This window comes from Lepidochelys kempii, chromosome 2 (genome assembly GCF_965140285.1).
Source record: "Lepidochelys kempii isolate rLepKem1 chromosome 2, rLepKem1.hap1, whole genome shotgun sequence".
NCBI classification, from domain to species: domain Eukaryota; kingdom Metazoa; phylum Chordata; order Testudines; family Cheloniidae; genus Lepidochelys; species Lepidochelys kempii.
In genome coordinates this window covers 180,576,927-180,596,777 of record NC_136381.1, presented here as the reverse complement: position 1 = coordinate 180,596,777, position 19,851 = coordinate 180,576,927, and the positions used below count along the sequence as shown (strand labels likewise).

General features: G+C 40.1%; 1 protein-coding gene across 1 annotated transcript in view; it reads right to left on the bottom strand.

Annotated features, from left to right (window-relative positions):
- ELMO1 (engulfment and cell motility 1) overlaps positions 1-19,851 on the bottom strand; it is a 413,972-nt gene that overhangs the window by 252,544 nt on the left and 141,577 nt on the right. Inside the window, exons 8-10 of the mRNA XM_073332875.2 lie at positions 9,601-9,700; positions 3,426-3,577; positions 2,659-2,737 (exon numbers count right to left, since the gene is read on the bottom strand). Of these exons, the coding sequence (XP_073188976.1) occupies positions 2,659-2,737; positions 3,426-3,577; positions 9,601-9,700 (331 nt within the window). The remainder of the gene's footprint in view (positions 1-2,658; positions 2,738-3,425; positions 3,578-9,600; positions 9,701-19,851) is intronic.

Genomic DNA, 19,851 nt, shown 5'->3' with positions numbered 1-19,851 from the left:
AGAATCTTTGTTAGAGCTTTATTTTTATTTTCAAGCCTCAGGGGATACAGCAGCTGTAGACTTTTAATAGAGTAAGGGTATGAATTATAACAATGCTATTATCCCCTTGGAAAATTCAGAACAGTACAGCAGGGGGAGTGCTACAGACTCAACATGCTTCACAGTGTGGGGAATGAACAGGAAAGAAAAGCAGTTTGCTTAAAAATAAATATCTATTATAATTAAGAAGACTAAACAATTACTCTTTCCATGAGGAATACATGGAAGAATCCCTTCTCCAGCCAAAGGAAAAATCATGGAATGGTTTAAAAAAGTGGGATAGCAGCATGTCCACTTTGCCCTTGGAATCTTTTAGTTTCCTGATGTGACACAACTGAGGTATTACTCTTATTGGGACCTCCTTTAGGGTCATTGCCTGTCCCTCCTACAATGGATTATGATTGTTACTGAAGACAATCACTCTCTGAATCCAGCAGAGCTGCACAGATCTACACCAACAGAGTAGCCTACTTTTTAGAAATAAATTCTTGAGGTCTTTCATTAATACAAGCTCAGACAAAGCTCTCCATTTAGTAATTTTCAGCATCACTTCTTAATAAAATGCAACTAACAAACAATAAAACTATATCTTTCAAAAGAGTTTTTTTTAATGTGTCATTTTGTGCCTCAAGCACTTTTGGTCTTCTTCTGCTATTGCGACAAAGTTGTTTGTTTTTTTTAAATAACTATGGTCCAGCATTATCCTTGATATGAGTAAGATAGCAAGGAGTTTTCCTTTCAAAAACTTTGTTTCTTTACATTACAGAGCCAGACAAAAGAGAAAAAAAGGATAGTCACAAGTCACTACTAGAAAGTTAGCTATATTTTTTATTACAGTGTAGTTAAACAGAGTTGGATCCTCATACTGCAGTTTATAGGAGTTTGCCAAAGCCTCGGGCATTGTGCAGGATTTTTATATAAAACTGTATGGTCCCTTTGAGGAGTTTGCAGTGCAAATTCAAGCAATCATAAATTTTCCACACTTTCCAGTTCACAGCACTACACCTGTTGTGTTATTGATATAAAGAAATATAGCATCACACGTGAACACAGGTGTAAATTTCAAGCCACAATCTTCACAATTGTTAGTGAAATTCCTTGTAGTATTATGCCCAGTGTGGTCTGGTTCTGACAATATGATTTTTCAGTTCACTACTTCACATACAGCAACTATCAGCAATGGCAACTGGACCTGAAAATCCAAGTCCAAGCAGCAAAACAATTAAATGAACTATGATTGCATCACCTCGTTATTTTGCCTCAGAGATGGAGAATGCAATCAAGGTTAGCCTTTAAACCTATGTTACAGTTCATAGAAACTTTCCCTTTCTTGGATATATGGACTAATATTTAACCATAACATATAAAGAGTCAAGGTTCTGACCACTTAAACCCTTTAAAGACCCCAGGAAATTTTCTCCAAGTGGGGGTGTTAACCCCAGACTCCTGGCCAAATGCCTAATCAGGTATTATATTCTACCTACCAGAATCTACCTACCTACCTACCCTCTGCAGTTTCATTAGGTTGCAGTGGTGTTCTTCTCTCTCCATTATGTAATATTAAAGAGAGCAAGGATCCACTACAAAGGGTGGCAGCAATTATGGTGGGTGAAATGATTTGTAGGTATCCCTTACCACCCTCAAAGGAGCGTTGTAATTAGCATCTGCAAAGCACTTTGAGATATTCAGTGCCCTTCACCTATGGGAGAGCTGATTTCAGAAGCACACAGCAACTTTTCTTTTGACTTAACGGAAACATTAAATTAAGTTAAAAAATGAAGGAAACAAAAAACTTTCCATGAAAGTTACATTAAAAAATCCACTTCTTATAAAAAGAATAAATATTTTTTGACTCTTTCTGGTATTTTGGCACTTAAATAATCGGCCTGAGTTTCAACAGTGTTGAACAAGCAGCACCTTCCCATCAGATACCAGTGATGTGTCTCCACTAGAGTTCCCGCCATTGCTACCACTGTGGGGAAATTCTAAGCAAAGTATCTCGCAGGCTAATATCTTAATAAACACACTGCAACTGCTCCCACATACCAGACTTTATACTCCAGCCTCGTTTTACATGGAGCAGCCGTCTTAAAATATTTCCATTGGAGGCTTGTGAATTTTAGCACTGAGTTAGCTAAGTGGAACATTATTACAGTTGGGCAACTCACACATAGACATTTTGTTTTTGAGCTATGACATAAAAAAGGAATCTCCCTTTTAAACAACAATCTGAAAAAAACAGTTTACCAAAAAAAAAAGAGTATGATGTTACAGAGTGCGTTGGCAAAAATTTCAGTGCACTAAATAACCATAGCAGTAAATGCAGACAGCAAAGAGTGCAGTTTCCTAACACAATCAATACAGTTTATCTGAAGCTATATTAGATCAGAAAAACTCAACAGTCCTGATTCACCTCTCACTTACACCAGTGCAAGGCAGAAGTGACTCCACTAAACTGTATGGAGGTACACCAGCGTACAATAAGCAGGACCCATATCAGCTCTAGTCAATGGCAACAAAAGGGTGAAGGGAGACCATAGCAGAGATGTAGATAAGCTGCCAGAAGTAATCAGACTCTCCTATAGGTCTGCAGACAAACAACAAAAACCAACAACTCACCTGCCTCTTGTCATCAGGTGCTTTAAGGAAAAGTGCATTTATTACTGCAATGGTGTACGTTTGGATTTCTTGATCTGTCCTGTGTGGAACATGATTGTAATAATTATGGCAGATGGTATATGGAGACGAGCTTTAGAAATTATTTTTTCTTATTGTGTTATCTGAGAACAGAAAATTAAGCTGAAGACACAAAATATTCTGTAAATATGCCTGCTAATCAAGGATTAAAGTATTTGTATTTAATTTTAATTGCACAGAAATTAAAATTGCACACTTTAATTGCATAGAAAGCTCCTGAAATACGATGCAAGAAAAACTGCAGTTTATCTAACACCCAGTATTACTGTAGACAGCGTTTACCTAGCCATCTGACCATTATTTATCCAAAACACATTCAGTTTAAGATATCTTTCCTTCCCAACCTCACCCTCAGCAAGGGATGCTGTTCTACCCTACTAGCTTTCCAGACAATGGTACACAAATGGATCCATCTGCACCCTAACATTACTCACCATCTCACAATTAATGGTGTCTCAGCTCCATTTCCCCCCTTCCATTCAACCCGAAAGAAGCTACTACACAACCAGTTTAGCCAGAACTGGTGATAGACAATGGACAGTACCACAACGTTCATTACAAATTGTTCAGCCATTGTCAACCGAGGCTGCATTTAATCTCTCTCAGAGACTATATGTAATAGCTGTTCTCTTTACAACTCTGATTTTAAATACATTGCTTGTTCAAAAGTCATTATCTAGGATACTCACCCCTGAAGATGTGGGATTAACTGGCCAATTGTGATCTCCTGGGCTACCTTCTGGTACAGCTCATGGCTATTGAGCACCATAGACTCCAGGATTGCTAATGACCGTTGCAAGATAGAGATGTCGGCAGCAAATTTGTTCACATAACTTGCTATCTACAAATTTAAACATTTGAATAATTCATATCTTGCTTACATGCACAGGAAAAGGGAAGGGGGAAAAGGCAGGATTCAAAAGCAGAAGGGCAATTTATGTAGATGCTAGTTGTTAGATGTGCATAAATGAATACTAGGAAAGTATTAACCAGTTGTGTTTATTAAAATCAGAATACATTGAAGCAAATAATGAGACAGATTCTCAGCTGGTGGGAACTGGTATAGATTTGTTTAAATCAATGGAGCTATACCAATTTACCCCAGCTAAGTATCTGGCCAATGTTCAAACATCACACATTGTATGAAATCACCACTGAAAAATTGTAAGCCTTTTTTTTTTGCCAGAGGATGTTTTGGAAAGAGCGGGGGAGGAATATTTTATCCTCCGTAATGTAATAATCCAGCTTGGGCATTTTTCTCAAACTGTCACTGTTAAAAACAACCTGGTAATATCTTTTATTGGACCACTTTCTGTTGGTGAGACAGACAAGCTTTCGAGCTTACACAGAGCTCTCCTTCAGCTCAGTGGTAAAACAACAGTTGGGCAGAAGTGACTAAAGCAGCAGCAACCTTCCCAGTGAAAGCTGCCTTCTTCTAGCATAATCTACATGTGTTTTCCCTCTATCACCACATAACTTCCAATGTGAAAGAAAATCAACCTCTCTCAAAACCTATCTCCATCTTACAATTTTTAATTGAGCTGGCACAGCTGGCTCTAAATGTGGTTTGCTTCTACACGCATGATGGTAAAAACTCCTAATAACTACGACCAGCTAATAAGCGTTTCATCCCTACTGCAGGGGTAGGTCAACACACAGTTGTCTTCTTGTAACCAGCTCAGCACACTGTTTTTGCAGAGCAGCTATCACACCCCTCCCCATACCTATGTAACCAGTTTGGCTGTGCAGCAGAAGGTGTTAGACTGCATCGTCCTGCATGCTGCTGATGCCACTCTGTGTACATGTCCTCTAGGAACTCTGCCTTCTGCTGAGGACCTATGGGAGAACAGCCCAGATTTTCCCAGAATGCATGGACATAAGCTTGATTAAGCAGAATGATACGTGAAGATGCACAAAAGTTGTTTCGATGGCCAAAAAGCTGCTCCATGGGGACAAACTGAACCTTACAACTAGTAACTGGTTTCAGTGACTGTGTCTCTAACCAGTTACAAAATCATGGTTAAAAGCTATAGTGCTAACACAGCTTTAAGTTCTGCGCTTGTGAAATTCTGAGTGGAAGCAGAAGGGGGAAAAGCAGCTATGTTTGTAGATGTTTATTGTGTGTATTGTAGGCATCAAAACAAAGAGAAGAAACAAAATCTATTATGATACTGCTGCTCCTTCCGCTACAGTCTCCCACCTCCACCCTCTACCCCATTCCGCGCTCTGCATGAGTTTTTGCTCCTACAGATGATACAGTGGGCGTTCCTCAATTGGTAGTCAGTGGGGTGACCACTGGTCCAAATGTCTGTTAAGTTAAATATCCACACAGTTCTCTTATTGAAAGGCAGGAAGCAGAATGCCCGTATTTTTACCTGCTCTGCCTTAAAGCAAAAGGAACAAGGGGTGTGCATGATGGATTTTAAGTCAGGCAGCCAGGACACAAAGATCAACATTGCAGGGAAGGGAACACAGAAGTAAGTTGTGGAAAGTATAATCGAGCAACAGAAGAGCTAGCCTTTGTCTATACTGAGATTTCAGCCATCAGTGCAGCTGCATCAGTGCAAACCCCTAGTGTAGATATGATTTACACTGGTATATTACGATTTTCACAGGTCCAGCTTGCCATGCACGGTTTCAAACTGGATAAAATGTGCCAATGGAAATCATGCTTCACTGGTGTAAATCACATCTATATTAGGGCTTTTCACTGGTGCAGCTACACTGGTAGCTGAAATCCCATTGTAGACAATGCCTTAACCAAATCTACTCATCTGCTCCCCAGCCAGAACCTTTTTTAATTGTTGCAAATGTGCAGCCAGAGTATAACAAAATGGCTTGCACACACAGACTGCATCTACATTACACAACACTGGCAGTGAAAAGTACACTGTGATGTATAGCTACAGGTGTCAGCGAAAGGCTCTAGCAGCAGAGAAAGGCTTCAGTAGCTCCCAACTCCCAGAGCCTTTCACTGCAGTGAGGAAAAGCTCTGTCAGGGGAGAGACAGCTGGGAAAGGTTGCTGGAGTTTTTCCCTGGGGCAGAGGAAGGGTTCTAGTAGCAGGACACTAAAATTAGCAGTGTACATGGGAAGGCACTGCTTGGGGGAACAGAACTGTGTGGGTATGTACTCGAGTACATACGCACACCCTTCACGCGTATCTTTACTCAACTTGCTTAAGCCATGCTTCACCATCTACACTGCTATTTATACCCATGCTTGGTGCACTAAGCACGTAGGTGTACTACATGCCGCCCAAAGAAGGGTGCAGTGTAAGAAGCACCCTTACAGACCAGTAATATACTGCAGTCATCAAAAATTTTGCTGAAATGAAACATTTTGTACAAAGCAGTGAATGTTCATGGAAACTCCAGACACACACACGCACGCGCGCGGACACACACAATTCAACTGGTTTTACATTTTCCATAAAAGGTTTCGCAGCTCTGCCTAGCTCATGGGTGAATTAAGGGAAACTGAGGCATGGAGACTGAAGTCCCAGTTAATCAAAGCATTTAAAAACATGCATAACTTTAAGCATTTGAGTAGCCCCACTGGGGTATTGAAGTGCCTTGCTGAATCAGGTCCTAAATGTCTTGCTTAAGGGGACACAGGAAATCTGTGCTTTCGTCCCATCACCAAATAGAGGGGGGGAAAACTAATTGCAACTTTGCAACAGAACTGCGACCGAAGGCAAAAAGCATCAGATCCTTTAAACAGCAATCTGCTCATTAGTTACTGCCTGGAACATTTTGATGTCAGTATAGGTGGTGAAGGAGCTGATATGGTGTGGTTCACATGCCAGTCCTCCTGCAGAATAAGTTTTTCAAGTGATTATCTTATTTTCAAATAAAGGACTATTATTATTGCATTTGACTAGCGAACAACAAACTGTATGTCGTAAAAAAGACAGCTATTTTTCCTGGTGCCGTCCCCTTCCCATGCAGCACATATTAGAAAAAGGAGAGTAAACAATTCAACGGAATCAAGGGCATCCACATTACAAAGAGTTATGAAACAGGCATGATACTTGTAGCTTAAAAGTTGCTTAAAATGTCTTGAATAGGCTGAGATTTTTTCCAAGATGTCAAGAGGATTTTGACACACAAATACCATTGGTCATCATGAGAACTGTACATCCAAATCCTTTAGGTGGCTTTGAAAACCTCAGCCTAAAAGAACTGCAGTGTCAGTAGTGTGAGAGAAGATAGCAGGCAGGAGGGAAATGACTGTTGCTGACACCCAGTACTGGAAGAAAGCCATATGCAAAGTATAAAAGATGGGTGAAAAATTATATTACATAGGCTATTTTTTATCTTGGTATAAAAAATTACACATCAGAAATATAAGAGAAAGACATTTTCCCCTCCCACTGAAATTCATTTCTTTGAAAACATTTTTCAGAAGATTTGAATTTTTGTTTTAATACCAGTTTGAATGACATCTATTTCAATGCAACCGTATGCATTCGGATGTTGGAACTTGCGCTGCATTTAGCATCATGCCGCTTGTTGTTCATTAGACACGACTAAGACAATGTAGAGGTTCCTCTAAGTTCTCTTGAGGCTTCTGCCTTTGCAGTTAGATGTTTTTTCACTTTAATTTTCCCCTTCCAGCTTTGCCTCCATCTAGTAGAGAAAAGCCCTTCACAGGGGCAGGGCGGACATGCCCCCTAGCTTAGCAGTAGCTCTTCAGCCCCCATATCCGCACTGTCAGTGGTCACACAAGCCCACCAGCAACTTCAAAGGGTCTGGCTGGGGGTAATGGAGCAACGGATGCCCATGACAGAGAAGGAAGGCCCTAGCCCTGATCCCTGGCATGCACTGAAGGTCACGGGGCTCCACGTGAGTGCAGAGGTCCATATGCACATAATACATTGCACGGTTGGGGCATAACTATGCACCTTTCCTGCATCTCTGCCTTTCTCCTTTTCTATTTTCTCCCTTCTGCCATTCTTTCTTATTCTTTCTATTGATCCCTTCTCTGTTCACTCTTTTCTTCCTTCTCCTTCCCAGGATGGCTGAGTTAGGTGCCTCACTAGGAAGGAACTCATTTTTAATAGGTTGCCCAAGTGCATTTACCGATTAGGAACGTTGGGCCCAGAACACACGGCAGACATACCAATATCAGGCAGTGCACTTGCTAGCTTTTCCTGCAATTACTTTGCATCCTGCAGGGCAAAGGAAGAGGTTGGATAAGATATTAATTTTATTTGGTTGACAAGGAAGCATTTGTGGGCTTTGTACTCATTTGTTAGTGGGCTCTTCTGAACACACAGCCGTGCTGTACTTGATCAATGTCTTATAGAAGTCTGTTACAAAACAGTTGCATTCTATTCTCCATAGTAGAAAAATGTAAAATAAAACTACCAAACCTGTAAGATATTTTTAAAAACAAAAAAGATATGTAGTAAGACATATTCAATAACTGTTCTGATCAGTTTGGAAATCTGTCTGTAAATATCTACATCCCAGACATTTAAATAGGACACTCCACCCCTGCTCAGAAGTGACACTATCAGGTGATGAGTGACAGAAATTCTGTTTTGGGTTAACCATGTAAGCCAACTGACTTTAATGAAGTTACATGAGTGCAAAAGAGCAGACGTTGGAGCCCATATTTTTAAAAATCAAATGTCTTGACTGCTCACAAACAACAGCTTTGATTATGAAAATTGATTTTTTAAAATCTCGTTCTCTTTTCACTGTTCTGCTTATTTCCTATTTTTGATTCTTTCAGCTTGGACAGTGGAACTAAATTGGTCAGTTTCACTTCAGCAATAATCATTTTCTAACCAAATTTAGATAGCAGACACTGCAGGAAAATGTCTTTAAGAAAGAAAGAAAAGTTTCCATGAGATATTTTAATATTATTGCTACAGTTATTATTTTGTGAAAATATTACTATTCATTTTTAGACTTCTTATAAGATTATTTTGCATCAAGTTTGTCCCAGTAGTGTCTTTTTCATGAGACAATGTCATCTTAATAAAAACAGCTCTATTCTCTGGTTTTTTTAAGGTGTTACTATTTTAAGTAACACATACAATTACTATAAATGAAAAAGATTAGAGGGGAAAAACACTCTTTTTTCAGTTTGTTTAATTTGTGCATTTAGCAGTACTTTTGTATAATCAGTGTCACTGTTTCTATTATATCAGCAGGTTTTCCGGTTTGTGTGCGGAGAGAAAAACCATTTAAAACAAGAAAATTTGATTAGAAAACAAGAGAAATTAGCAGGGTGACAGAAGAGCAGGTGTAGGTCCCAAAACTACTTTTAACTCACTTTAGAGAGATAAGGTGGATAAGGTAATATCTTTTATTGTATAAATGCTGTTGGAGAAAAAGCCAAGCTTTCCAGTTACAAAGCGTTCTTCAGAGTCCCTTCATTTCAGTGTACAATACACCCAAACAAAAAAGGAAACATTTTGTCATTGCTCTTGGTTCAAGCCAAAGCAAGGCCCTGGCTTAAGTTTAAACTTTAGCTTTAGCTTACACTAAGTTGACATAAGGTACAATTAAGCCAGAGTGAGTGTCCACATAAGGGACAAATTTAACTAAAATCAGTTTCTAAACCAATAGAATTTTGTCATGTGCTTAAGAAATGTACCACAGACTTGATCCTGTTCCACTGAAGTCAACAACAGAGAGATTTCAGTAGAAGTAGATTCAGGCTTCACAACAACAAAAAAATTAGTCTGAAACAGCCCTCATCCACCCCCCCACCCCCCCCACACACTTTCAGATACATATTTTGCTGAGTTAATTACTACCTACCTGAATAAGAACATTTCTCTCCAAATGCTTAAAACCTAGACACACAAACTGACATTAACAACATATACTGCAGAGTAGAAATTTACCTTTTTAATGAATGCCACAGAGAATGTATCCCATGATACAATCCCATGATCCATCAGTTCAACAAATGCAGTCAGTGTAAAGGACAACATATCTCCAAAGCTGGAAGAGACAGGAGTCATAACAACAGTTACCAGTAATACAGCAGGGCAATGATAAAGGGAACAGTGGCAGGAAGCTCTTAGAAAGGCAAGACAACAAAGCCAGAGACCTGTTAAGAGGCAAAAGCAGAGCAAAAGAGGCCGTGCAACAAAGATACTCCAAAACACGTTAGCATTGGCATCAAAGACTATCTCCTGGAAGAGACCAACTCGCATTTGTGAGAAAACTTCATGCAAAGCCCAAGAAAATCACCCAGTGCAGATTAAACCTCTCTTTTAGTTCACATTTTTAGAGCTGAGGGAGGAAATCAAGCTGAGTCCTACTTTAGCAAATGAAGTGGACACTCCCATTTGAATGTCATCTTGCTTTTATACCAATGTGTCGGATGTGTTCACAGAAAGTTAGTGAATTGTTAATTCCTTCTCTTCACAGGAGATAAATAGAGGAAGTATTTAGAGAGAGACTACCTGTGTTGTGCAACAACTTTTCCAATAATTAATGTTTAAAATCTATTTACAGAAGGAAGTCACTATTTAAGTTGCTTATAGGCAAAATTCTACCACCCTTACTCCTGCTGAGTAGCACCTCAAGAGTTGTCCACTGAAAAGTTGCACCAATTTAACTGAAGATGCAATTAAAATAGATTTAATGAAACCAGAGCAAAAGGCTATGTGGACATTTGTAAACTGCATTAATATCAATCTAATTTATATCAATTCAGTGTAAGTCAATTAGGAGCAGGGTTAAACTTAACCCAAATACCAGACTCGGACTAAAATAAGAGTATCTACACAGAATTTTGTCCCATTTAACTTTCAATTTAAATAATTTAAGTTAAGCCAGTTAACTTGTGTGCAGTCAAGGCCTTGGTGCATCAGCAGCCCTATTGGTTTCAGAGGGGCCATTCAGAGAGTAAGGGACTACTCAGCATGAGTGGTAGTGACAGAACTAGGTCCTACAGGAGGTGACATGATCCTTCAAGGTACTGAGCACTCTGCCACTGATCCAGCAACATACTGAAGCATGTGATTAACTTAAAGCACAAGAGCACTCCCACTGACTTCAGTGTGACTTCTCAAGCCCTAAAAGTTAAGCACATACCTAAGCACTTTGCTGGATCAGGCCAACATGGTCAGCACCATTCAGAAATGAGCCCAATGTCCTGGTGGCAGTTAAGGAAACTTTGATTCATAATCCTTACTGGTATATTTGTTTTGTTTTACAAATCCTGCACCAACAAAGACAAATTGGTTAACATCTGCTCAAAAGGGAGGATTAACTCGATACAGAGGAATGAGACAAAGTCTATAGGAAGGATCACTGTTGCAACTAGCACTCATTGTTTATGGGAAAAATTGGGGACTTCCTTGTTAATCTAGCATTAAGTGGTATTTTAACTTATCCAAAAATATAAAACTTCTATCTTTATTACAGCCTTTGGTTGAAATATTTGAATGATACTAGTTTTTAGGTCCATCTTGCATCTTTTAGATGCGCTTGCTTTGGACAACTTTTTGTCCTGTTAAATATTAAGTGCTTTTTCAGAGCTGGGGGACTTCACCTACACAATTAGAGGAAGAGCATAGCTCCATTGGTCTAAACATAAATGGCTCCATCCTATTGCAGTGACATTGTAAAATTAAAGAAATATCTTACAACTTCTTAGTTTTGTGAACAAGCAATATTGTAAATACTATTTAAAGGTGGAAACCAATGCAGAGTTCAGGTAATCCTCTGTGAAGGGAAGTATTTTGGAATCCCTTACATTCCCAAGGCCTGGTCTACACTTAAAATTTAGGTTGACATAGCTGAGTCAGTCAGCAGTGCCCAATGTAATTATGCTGACTTAACACCCAGTGTAGACACATTCTTCCATCAACCTAGCTACTGCTGCTCAGGGTAGGTGGTGTTCTTACACTGATGGAAAACCCCTTCCATCAGTATAGGCTGTGTTTAGACTAGAAGGTTATGCTGGCATAGCTACAGCAATCTACTATAAGTGATTAATAAATCTAGGCTACATTAAATGTAAAGGCCTTTGCCATAAGAAAATATAAAAGAAGATTGTATCCTTCTGTTGCTTCTTTTTGTTGTATAAATAAATTCTGGTAGATTTTTGACACAGAAAAACATATAGGCAATTTTCTGATTCCTTTTTATTGCAGAAATCCACATCTTACCTACCCTGGGAGACTCTATAGCAGTTGGAGAGCTAGTGAAATTTAAACATCACAAAAAAGTGGAAGATGAACAATTGAGAAGGGATTTTTAGGTCACTCTGTTTAAAGTCTTTGGGGTTTGGTTTGGTTTTGGTTTGTTTGTTTGCTTGCTTGCTTTTGGTAACACTTACTCAATGCCAATGCCTAAATGGTTCTTGGGAGAAAGATACCGTTGTTAAAGATTCACTACACCTGCCTCTCCAATTAAGGTGTGAGCTCTTGTAATACACATCTCCAAGAGCTCCAAGAAGTCCTCCACTAAATCACAGATCAGATTTGACATTTCTGAGTTAAAAAAAGCAAGCAAAGTTCATATTAAGCATAATAGCTTCATTTAGCTTAAAACTAAACCAATTTAATGACACCCTAATTCTGAATGAGTGTTTGCACAGGGCTTTAACATAATTTAACTAATCCACTTTAAATTCACACCTTTAGTTAATTTGGGTTAGCTTTCCTGAGTCCAAGCTCAGGTGGCTACCCCAAGCCACCACCTGTACTGCAACATCTACATTGCTATTTTTAGCATGCTAGCTCAAGCTGAGCTAGTGCAAGTTTGTCTACCTGAGCTGGGAAGCACGCCTCCCAGCTGTAGTACTCACATACCCTAAGAGGGAAACCCTCTAGCTTGAGTAGCCAAGTTGTGTGTACAGGAGAGACCCTGCCGGGGTTAAAGGAAAGAATTCAGCCTTACAGTTGCAATATCCCCAGTGGTAGGTGGAATCTACCAGCCCCTACCTCCAAAAAACCTGTCTGCTGGATTGCAAGGACCCACAGAAGAGAGAGAAACCACTGCTGTGTGGCACAAATAGAGGGAGCATCCTTCCAACATAGGCTCTAAGAATCCTGCATGATCACAAAACCATACTAGTTCTGCCGAATCCAATGCCAGCTGCACCTGCGTGAGCGGTGGAAGGGACAAGATTTGGCCTCCAAAATGAAAAACAAACAGTGCTTCATGTAATGAGTCTGCATTCCTCTGATACTTTGTAAGTTAAAGCTAACACTTGTTAACTACAAAATTCTCATCTTGACCCACCAGGTGTCACTATAGCACTTCAAATAATTAGTAGAGAGAGCAAAATGAGCTATAATGTTGGGACTAAGCAAGTAGAAATTAAAAATAAAATCCATGTCCACATAAACATACATCAGTAGGAGCATAATATTACAGCCACTGGTAAGCTTAACAGAGGAACATCAGAAATAGCACAGCCAAGCAATGAAAGCCATCCCAAGAATAATTAATTGACAAGTTAAGATTTGAGCAGTGTATTAAAGCCTGGATCAAGATTCACTTTATTTTTTTTTAGTTTACAAAAAATGGTTAACCTTTGTAGGTGGAATTAACAAACTCCCAAGCAAAATATAAACGTAGTTTTGTTACTTTATACTAATACTTTCACATAGACATACACAATCATACCATTAAGAGAGGCAGATAGTATAATGGCTGCAAGAAACTTCATGGAAATCCAGGTTTGTCCATATCAGTAATCCAAGAAAATAAATAGCATATGCCATCTAATACAAAATCTCATCCCACCAGTGTTTCATTCATATTGAATCAGTAGGAAGAAGGATCTTTTTCTATACACATTTGTAGCAAGATCTTTCATTTTACATCTCATGAGGCACAACCAACCCATAAACACCAGACCCTTTCAGCCTTTGCAAAATGATTTAACAATCTGGTGTTAATTCCTGATGAAGATGCTGTTAGTGTATGCCACCACAATAAGGATGACATACATTTTGTTTAACGACCAAAGACAAAGGTAAATGTAATCTCCTATCCTGCTAACACTGAGATTTTAATGAAGACTGAGATCAACCAAATTAAACCACTCTGCTGATTTATTTTGTATTTATTCTATATCCATTCTGAACTTTGATCTTCGCCACCTAAGTCCCAGCATGTGATGCACCTATAGGTCCCTTACTGAAAAGTCAGTCACTCATCTCTTCAAAACTATATTATTTGAGACTTTTTTTGTGTGTGTGCATATCAGACCAAAATCTGTGAATCACTTCACTTTCCTGAAAATTTACTGCATTCTCATGCTTATGAAACTGACGAAACAATAGGAGGTATTTGGTTTTTCCTGCAAGAAAATGAAACGAATGTTTCCCTCGTTTTTCTCCACACGCTCATGTTACTATTATGTCTACATTAGAGAAACAACTCTGGGCAAAAACATTAGTTACAATGTATCACTCTTCATACATGTATACATGATGTGCCTGAGATTGTTAAAGCTGTCTAAGGAATTTGGATTTCCAATTAAAATAAATTAAAATTAATGGGAATTGGACATCTAACCCCCTTCACCCCAACCCCCACCCCCAAGCAGCTCTACATTCACATACATACACACTGGAACAACATATTCCCACCAGGCATGATAATGCTGTGATGGAAAGCTACTGAGATCTTTTGATGACTCTTTAAACTAAGGACTTGCCTATACTTCAAACACTACAGCATCACAGCTGCAGCCAACTACGTCAATGGGAGGGATTCTGCCAATGGTGTAAGTAATCCACCTCCCTGGGAGGTGGTAGCTAAATTGACAGAAGAATTGTTCAGTCACCATAGCGCTGTCTACATTGGGGGTTAGGTTTTAGGTTGGCTTAACTATATCACTCAGGTGTGAATTTTTTCACAGCCCCGAGCGATGTAGGTGAGTCAACCTAACTCTTTAGCATAGACCAGGCCTTGTGACTTAAAGTGTTTTTGCTATCATGTGGACACAAAGATAGGATTATAATTCCCGGGTGGGGATGTATCAAGAGTCATATGATATGTGGTAAAAGATACATGGACAGGATTGGACAATAACTGTTAATTGTCACTAGTGGCTAGGATATCAGCTCGCCAAATTTAGTGGCTGGGGGAAATTCACTTCAATTCTAGAAGGGGTGGATAGAAGCACAAAGGCACCTGGGAAGGATGGAAGGCTGCAGGGACAATAATTGCTGTAACTCAAGAGGAGGCCAGGGGAGGGAAGCAAATCCATGACTCAAAAGCCAAGGGAAGAAAGGTGCTAATTTCAAGCCCTGTATAAAGTACTTGTGCTTACAGTGGAGTACTGAGCAGCTCAGGAAGTGTCAGTCTTATCTGCACAGATCATGAGCCTGATTCTGTGCTGCCTTGCACCTTGTGTAAATCATTCTCAATGTGAACATAAACTGCTACCAAATGAGACTGATAGCCCTTCGCACTGCCACATTGCGCAGGTGAGAACTACTAAACAAGGTGTGAGGCAGTTGCCACGCGTTTTCTAGGTAATATAACAGGCGTTGCCAAACTGTGGCTCATGAGCTGCATGCAGATCTTTTACAGTTAAAATGCAGCTCCTGGAGCCACCTATACACACCCCATTCTCTGCCTACAAAACTGAGGCTCGGAGCTTCTGTCCTGCGGTGGAGTGGTGGGACTAGGGGCTTAATGGCTTTAGCCCCATGGATGGGCATTGGGGCAGAAGCCCCGCACTCTGGCAGGCCCCTTCCGCGGGGCAAGTTGTGCATGTCACGGGAATCAAACTTCTGAAGATTATTGTATACGGCTTGGAGGTTCGGTAAGTTTGGCCACTCGTGTAATATAACAGTATATCTAATTGTGTAATAACAATGCTGCAGTTATCACAAATCATATTTTTGTGCCCACCAAGTACCAGTGTAACAGTACTTTGGGTCCAACTTCTCAAGCTTTCAGTACAAAGGATTAGCCATTATTCTACCAATGTTCTACCCACCCAATATTCTACCCACCTGTATCTTCGAAAAAAGTATTACTTGTTAACTCAGCTAGGCTTGCGTCTTACCTCTCCATTATAGCCTGAGGGCTTGTCTATACTTGGAAGTTAATGTAGATTAAGGAAGAGTGAATGTAAAGCACAATAGCTATTCCTGAACAACTCAATGTGTAGACACTCATTATGGAATAAAAGAAAAGGAGTACTTGTGGCACCTTAGAGACTAACCAATTTATTTGAGCATGAGCTTTCGTGAGCTACAGCTCACTTCATCGGATGCATACCGTGGAAACTGCAGAAGACAGTATATACACACAGAGACCATGAAACTATACCTCCTCCCACTGTCCTGCTGGTAATAGCTTATCTAAAGTGATCATCAAGTTGGGCCATTTCCAGCACAAATCCAGGTTTTCTCACCCTCCGCCCCCCCCCACACAAGTTTGTGTGTTGGGGGGGGGGGGGGCGGCGGAGGGTGAGAAAACCTGGACTAACACGGCTGTTACTCTGAAACCTGTCATTCTGGAATAAGACATTGTCTAGACTACCAATGCGTTGCTGCGATAGCTATACCAGTGGAGCCTCCTAATGTAGGGCATGGCTACACTTGCAAGTCAGAGTGCATTAAATCAGCCCTGGGCACCCTAACTCCTGAGGTGTCCACACTGGCAAGGCACGTAGAGCGCCTAGACTCTGCAGCTGGAGCGCTCCTGGTAATCCACCTCCACGAGAAGCATAGAGCTTGCTGCGCCCTGGCTGAAATGTGTCAGTGTGGACAACGTGTTACATTACTGTGCTGTGATTGGCCTCCAGAAACATCCCATAATCCCTTGAAGTCAAGTGCCCACTCTGGTCATTGTTTTGAACTCGGCTGCAGGCATGCGGATATTCCCTTTCAAAGCTCCATTTCTGACAGGCGGCAGGCTTATCTGCTCCGGGACACAAAGCAAACCTTTACTGTGGAATGCTCCTGCTGCAAAGGCAGGCGTGTGTATGTGTGCACGCATATGCACAAGGGGCAGGGGCTGATGTCCGGGTTTCCCCCTTCCCCCTGCCATTGTCAGAACTTACAAGACAGCATGCTGACACACTCTCTGCCCCCCAAAACACACGGTTTCTCCCAACACCTACACACAACACACTCCCTGTCACACTCCCCCCCCCCCATATTCGAAAAGCATGCTGCAGCCACTTGCACACTGGGATAGCTACCACAATGCACTGCTCTCTGTGGCGTTGCAAGAGCTGCTAATGTGGCCAGGCCACTGCGCTTGCAGCTGACAGTGTGAACACATGGCAGCACTTTCCCTTTTGCTGTCTCCGAGGGCTGGTTTAACTCCTGGAGCTCTACATCTGCAAGTGTAGCCATAGCCGTAGACACAGCTTACACCAAGCAAAGGAGTTGTACTACCAGCATAGCTAAACCACTTGTACAAGTGATATTCAGTTATGTCGACAGAAGCCCTCCTCTGTCGGCACAGCTGGATCTCTGCTGGAGGTTTTGTCAGCGTAGCTATCACTTAAGTGACAACCCTGACCAACATAGCAACACAGGACAACAAAACTTTGTCATGTAGATCTAGCCTAAAGGTATGTCTACACTACCTTCTGGATCGGCAGGCAGCAATTGATCCAGCTGGGGGGGGTTGATTTATCGCGTCTAGTCTAGATGCGATAAATCAATCCCCGAGTGCTCTCCTGTTGACTCCTGTACTCCACCACCGCGAGAGGTGCAGGCAGCAGTCGACTCACCACAGTGAAGGCACCACAGTAAGTCGATCTAAGTATGGCAACTTCAGCTACGTTATCCACGTAGCTGAAGTTGCGTAACATAGATCGATTCCCCTCCCCAGTGTAGACCAGGGCTAAGAGTTCCTTGTTCTGGTTTAGCATAATCTGCTTTGTGGATGCGATTCAGGAGCTATTCAGGAACAGGAATAACTTCATGGGTAGACAAGCCCTCACCCCATTGCTCTAGGGCCAGCAATTTGAGTGCAATCCAATATTTTACCCAAAAGCATTGGTAAATAGGTTTTGAAAATAAAATAAAGGCAGTCAATAGGACAAAAGGGACATAGATTCTCCTTCAGAGCATAAAATTGTTATACAAACCTCACAGGGCAACAGATCAAGGTTTAATAGTGTCACCTTTCCTACAATGGTGTGTACGAGTGACTGTCGGCAACAAAAAGAGGTAGCAGCACTTTCTGAAATAGCAACTCAACTTGTTCAGCAAAAATGACTCACCCTTTTTTAATATTAGTTTTTGCTTCTCTGAAGTAACTAGTCACAGAAACAGGAAGGGGAGGCTGCGTGTGACACAAGGAGACTCATTCTTTTCAAAACTTTGGGTTCTAGGATTTTTAACTCATGATCCATTGGATCTTTCCATATCAGTCTGCTACCTAAATGAAAACTGCAGCAAGGAATACTTTAGACAACTACACAAATATTTACTCATTAAGATTATATATATATATATAGTACATTAAAAATGAAATAGGAAAACAAGTCCCAGAAATATCTATCCCTCTTATAGTGAATGGTTCTGGTGCTTAAGACCTGACATACAGAGACAAATCCTGTTCTTTATTGGAATTAGAAAAATGTTCCCTAGGATAACTGTATCAATGTATTTTACACCGATGCAAGCTCATGTAGATACACTGTGCTGATATAAGGTGGGGCTTATGCTGGTGTGACTTAAATATGTAAATTATCTGAGTAAGCCACACTGGCGTAGGCCCCTCTTTGCACTGGTGCAGCATATCTACATTAGAGATTTGCACTGATGTCAAACTCAATGCAGTTACACCTGTATGAATTTCTCCAGTGTAGCCAAGACTTTCCTTCCACACATTAATGGGACTACTAGATGAGTAAAGCTCATCTACATTACAGATATAACGAGTCAGCAGACCAGGTTGCAATATAGTTAAAAGTCCAGGGCAGTGCTTTAGCCCTGCTAGAGGGACATGTTTAGAAGCTGGGACAATCACATAAGCTAATGCAGAGAAGCCCAGTGGTGAACAAAATTTAGACCTTTACCAATACTTCATCAAAATAAGGTTTCAGAGTAACAGCCGTGTTAGTCTGTCTTTGCAAAAAGAAAAGGAGTACTTGTGGCACCTTAGAGACTAACCAATTTATTTGAGCATGAGCTTTTGTGAGCTTCATCGGATGCTCACGAAAGCTCATGCTCAAATAAATTTGGTTAGTCTCTAAGGTGCCACAAGTACTCCTTTTCTTTTTTCATCAAAATAGATGACCTGCTGGGAAATAGAATGAGGCACAGGGAGTGGAACTACTCCTTTATGAATGCAGCAGCAGCATTTACTCTCATACAAGTGAGAGCCACAAAACATCCCCCTGCATGAGACACATCATGCCTCAGTATGGTTGTGGCTCATGGAATTTTAAGGCCTTCTCACATTTCATCTGCTTCATTCTATAATCTAGTTTTCATGTTAAGAATCAAGGCATTTTGTACTAGAATGAGACATAAGATCTTTACATTGTTACATGGTTTATTTTCTTTAAAATGTTTTAATTAGCAATGATTCACCCATGGATGTATTAGAAGTTTCTTTACAGCAGCTTTGACACCATGATTTACCATCATTCCAATGGTAAGCTGCATTTCCTGTGTGATAAACTACACCAAACTGTCAAGGTGGCACATCCATGACTAAGTGATTGATTAGACTTTTGTTTGGTTGTTTAACTATATTTAAGATTTTAATTTTGTAGCCCAATATAATGATTACAATACATTTTATGGCCACGATTCAGCAAAGTATGTAAGCACGTGCTTAACTTTAAACTAGAGCTGTCAAGTGATTTAAAAAAATGATTGCTACTAATTGCGCGATTTAAAAAAATTAATCATGATTAATCAAGCTGTTAAACCATTTATTTAAATATTTTTGATGTTTTCTACATTTTCAAATATATTGATTTCAACTACAATACAGAATACAAAGTCTAAAGTGCTCACTTAATATTTATTTTTGATTACAAATATTTGCAATGTAAAAAACAAAAGAAATAGTATTTTTCAATTCACCTAATACAAGTACTGTAGTGCAATCTCTTTATCATAAAGTTGAAAATACAAATGTTGAATTATGTACAAAAAATAACTGCATTCAAAAATAAAATAATGTAAAACTTT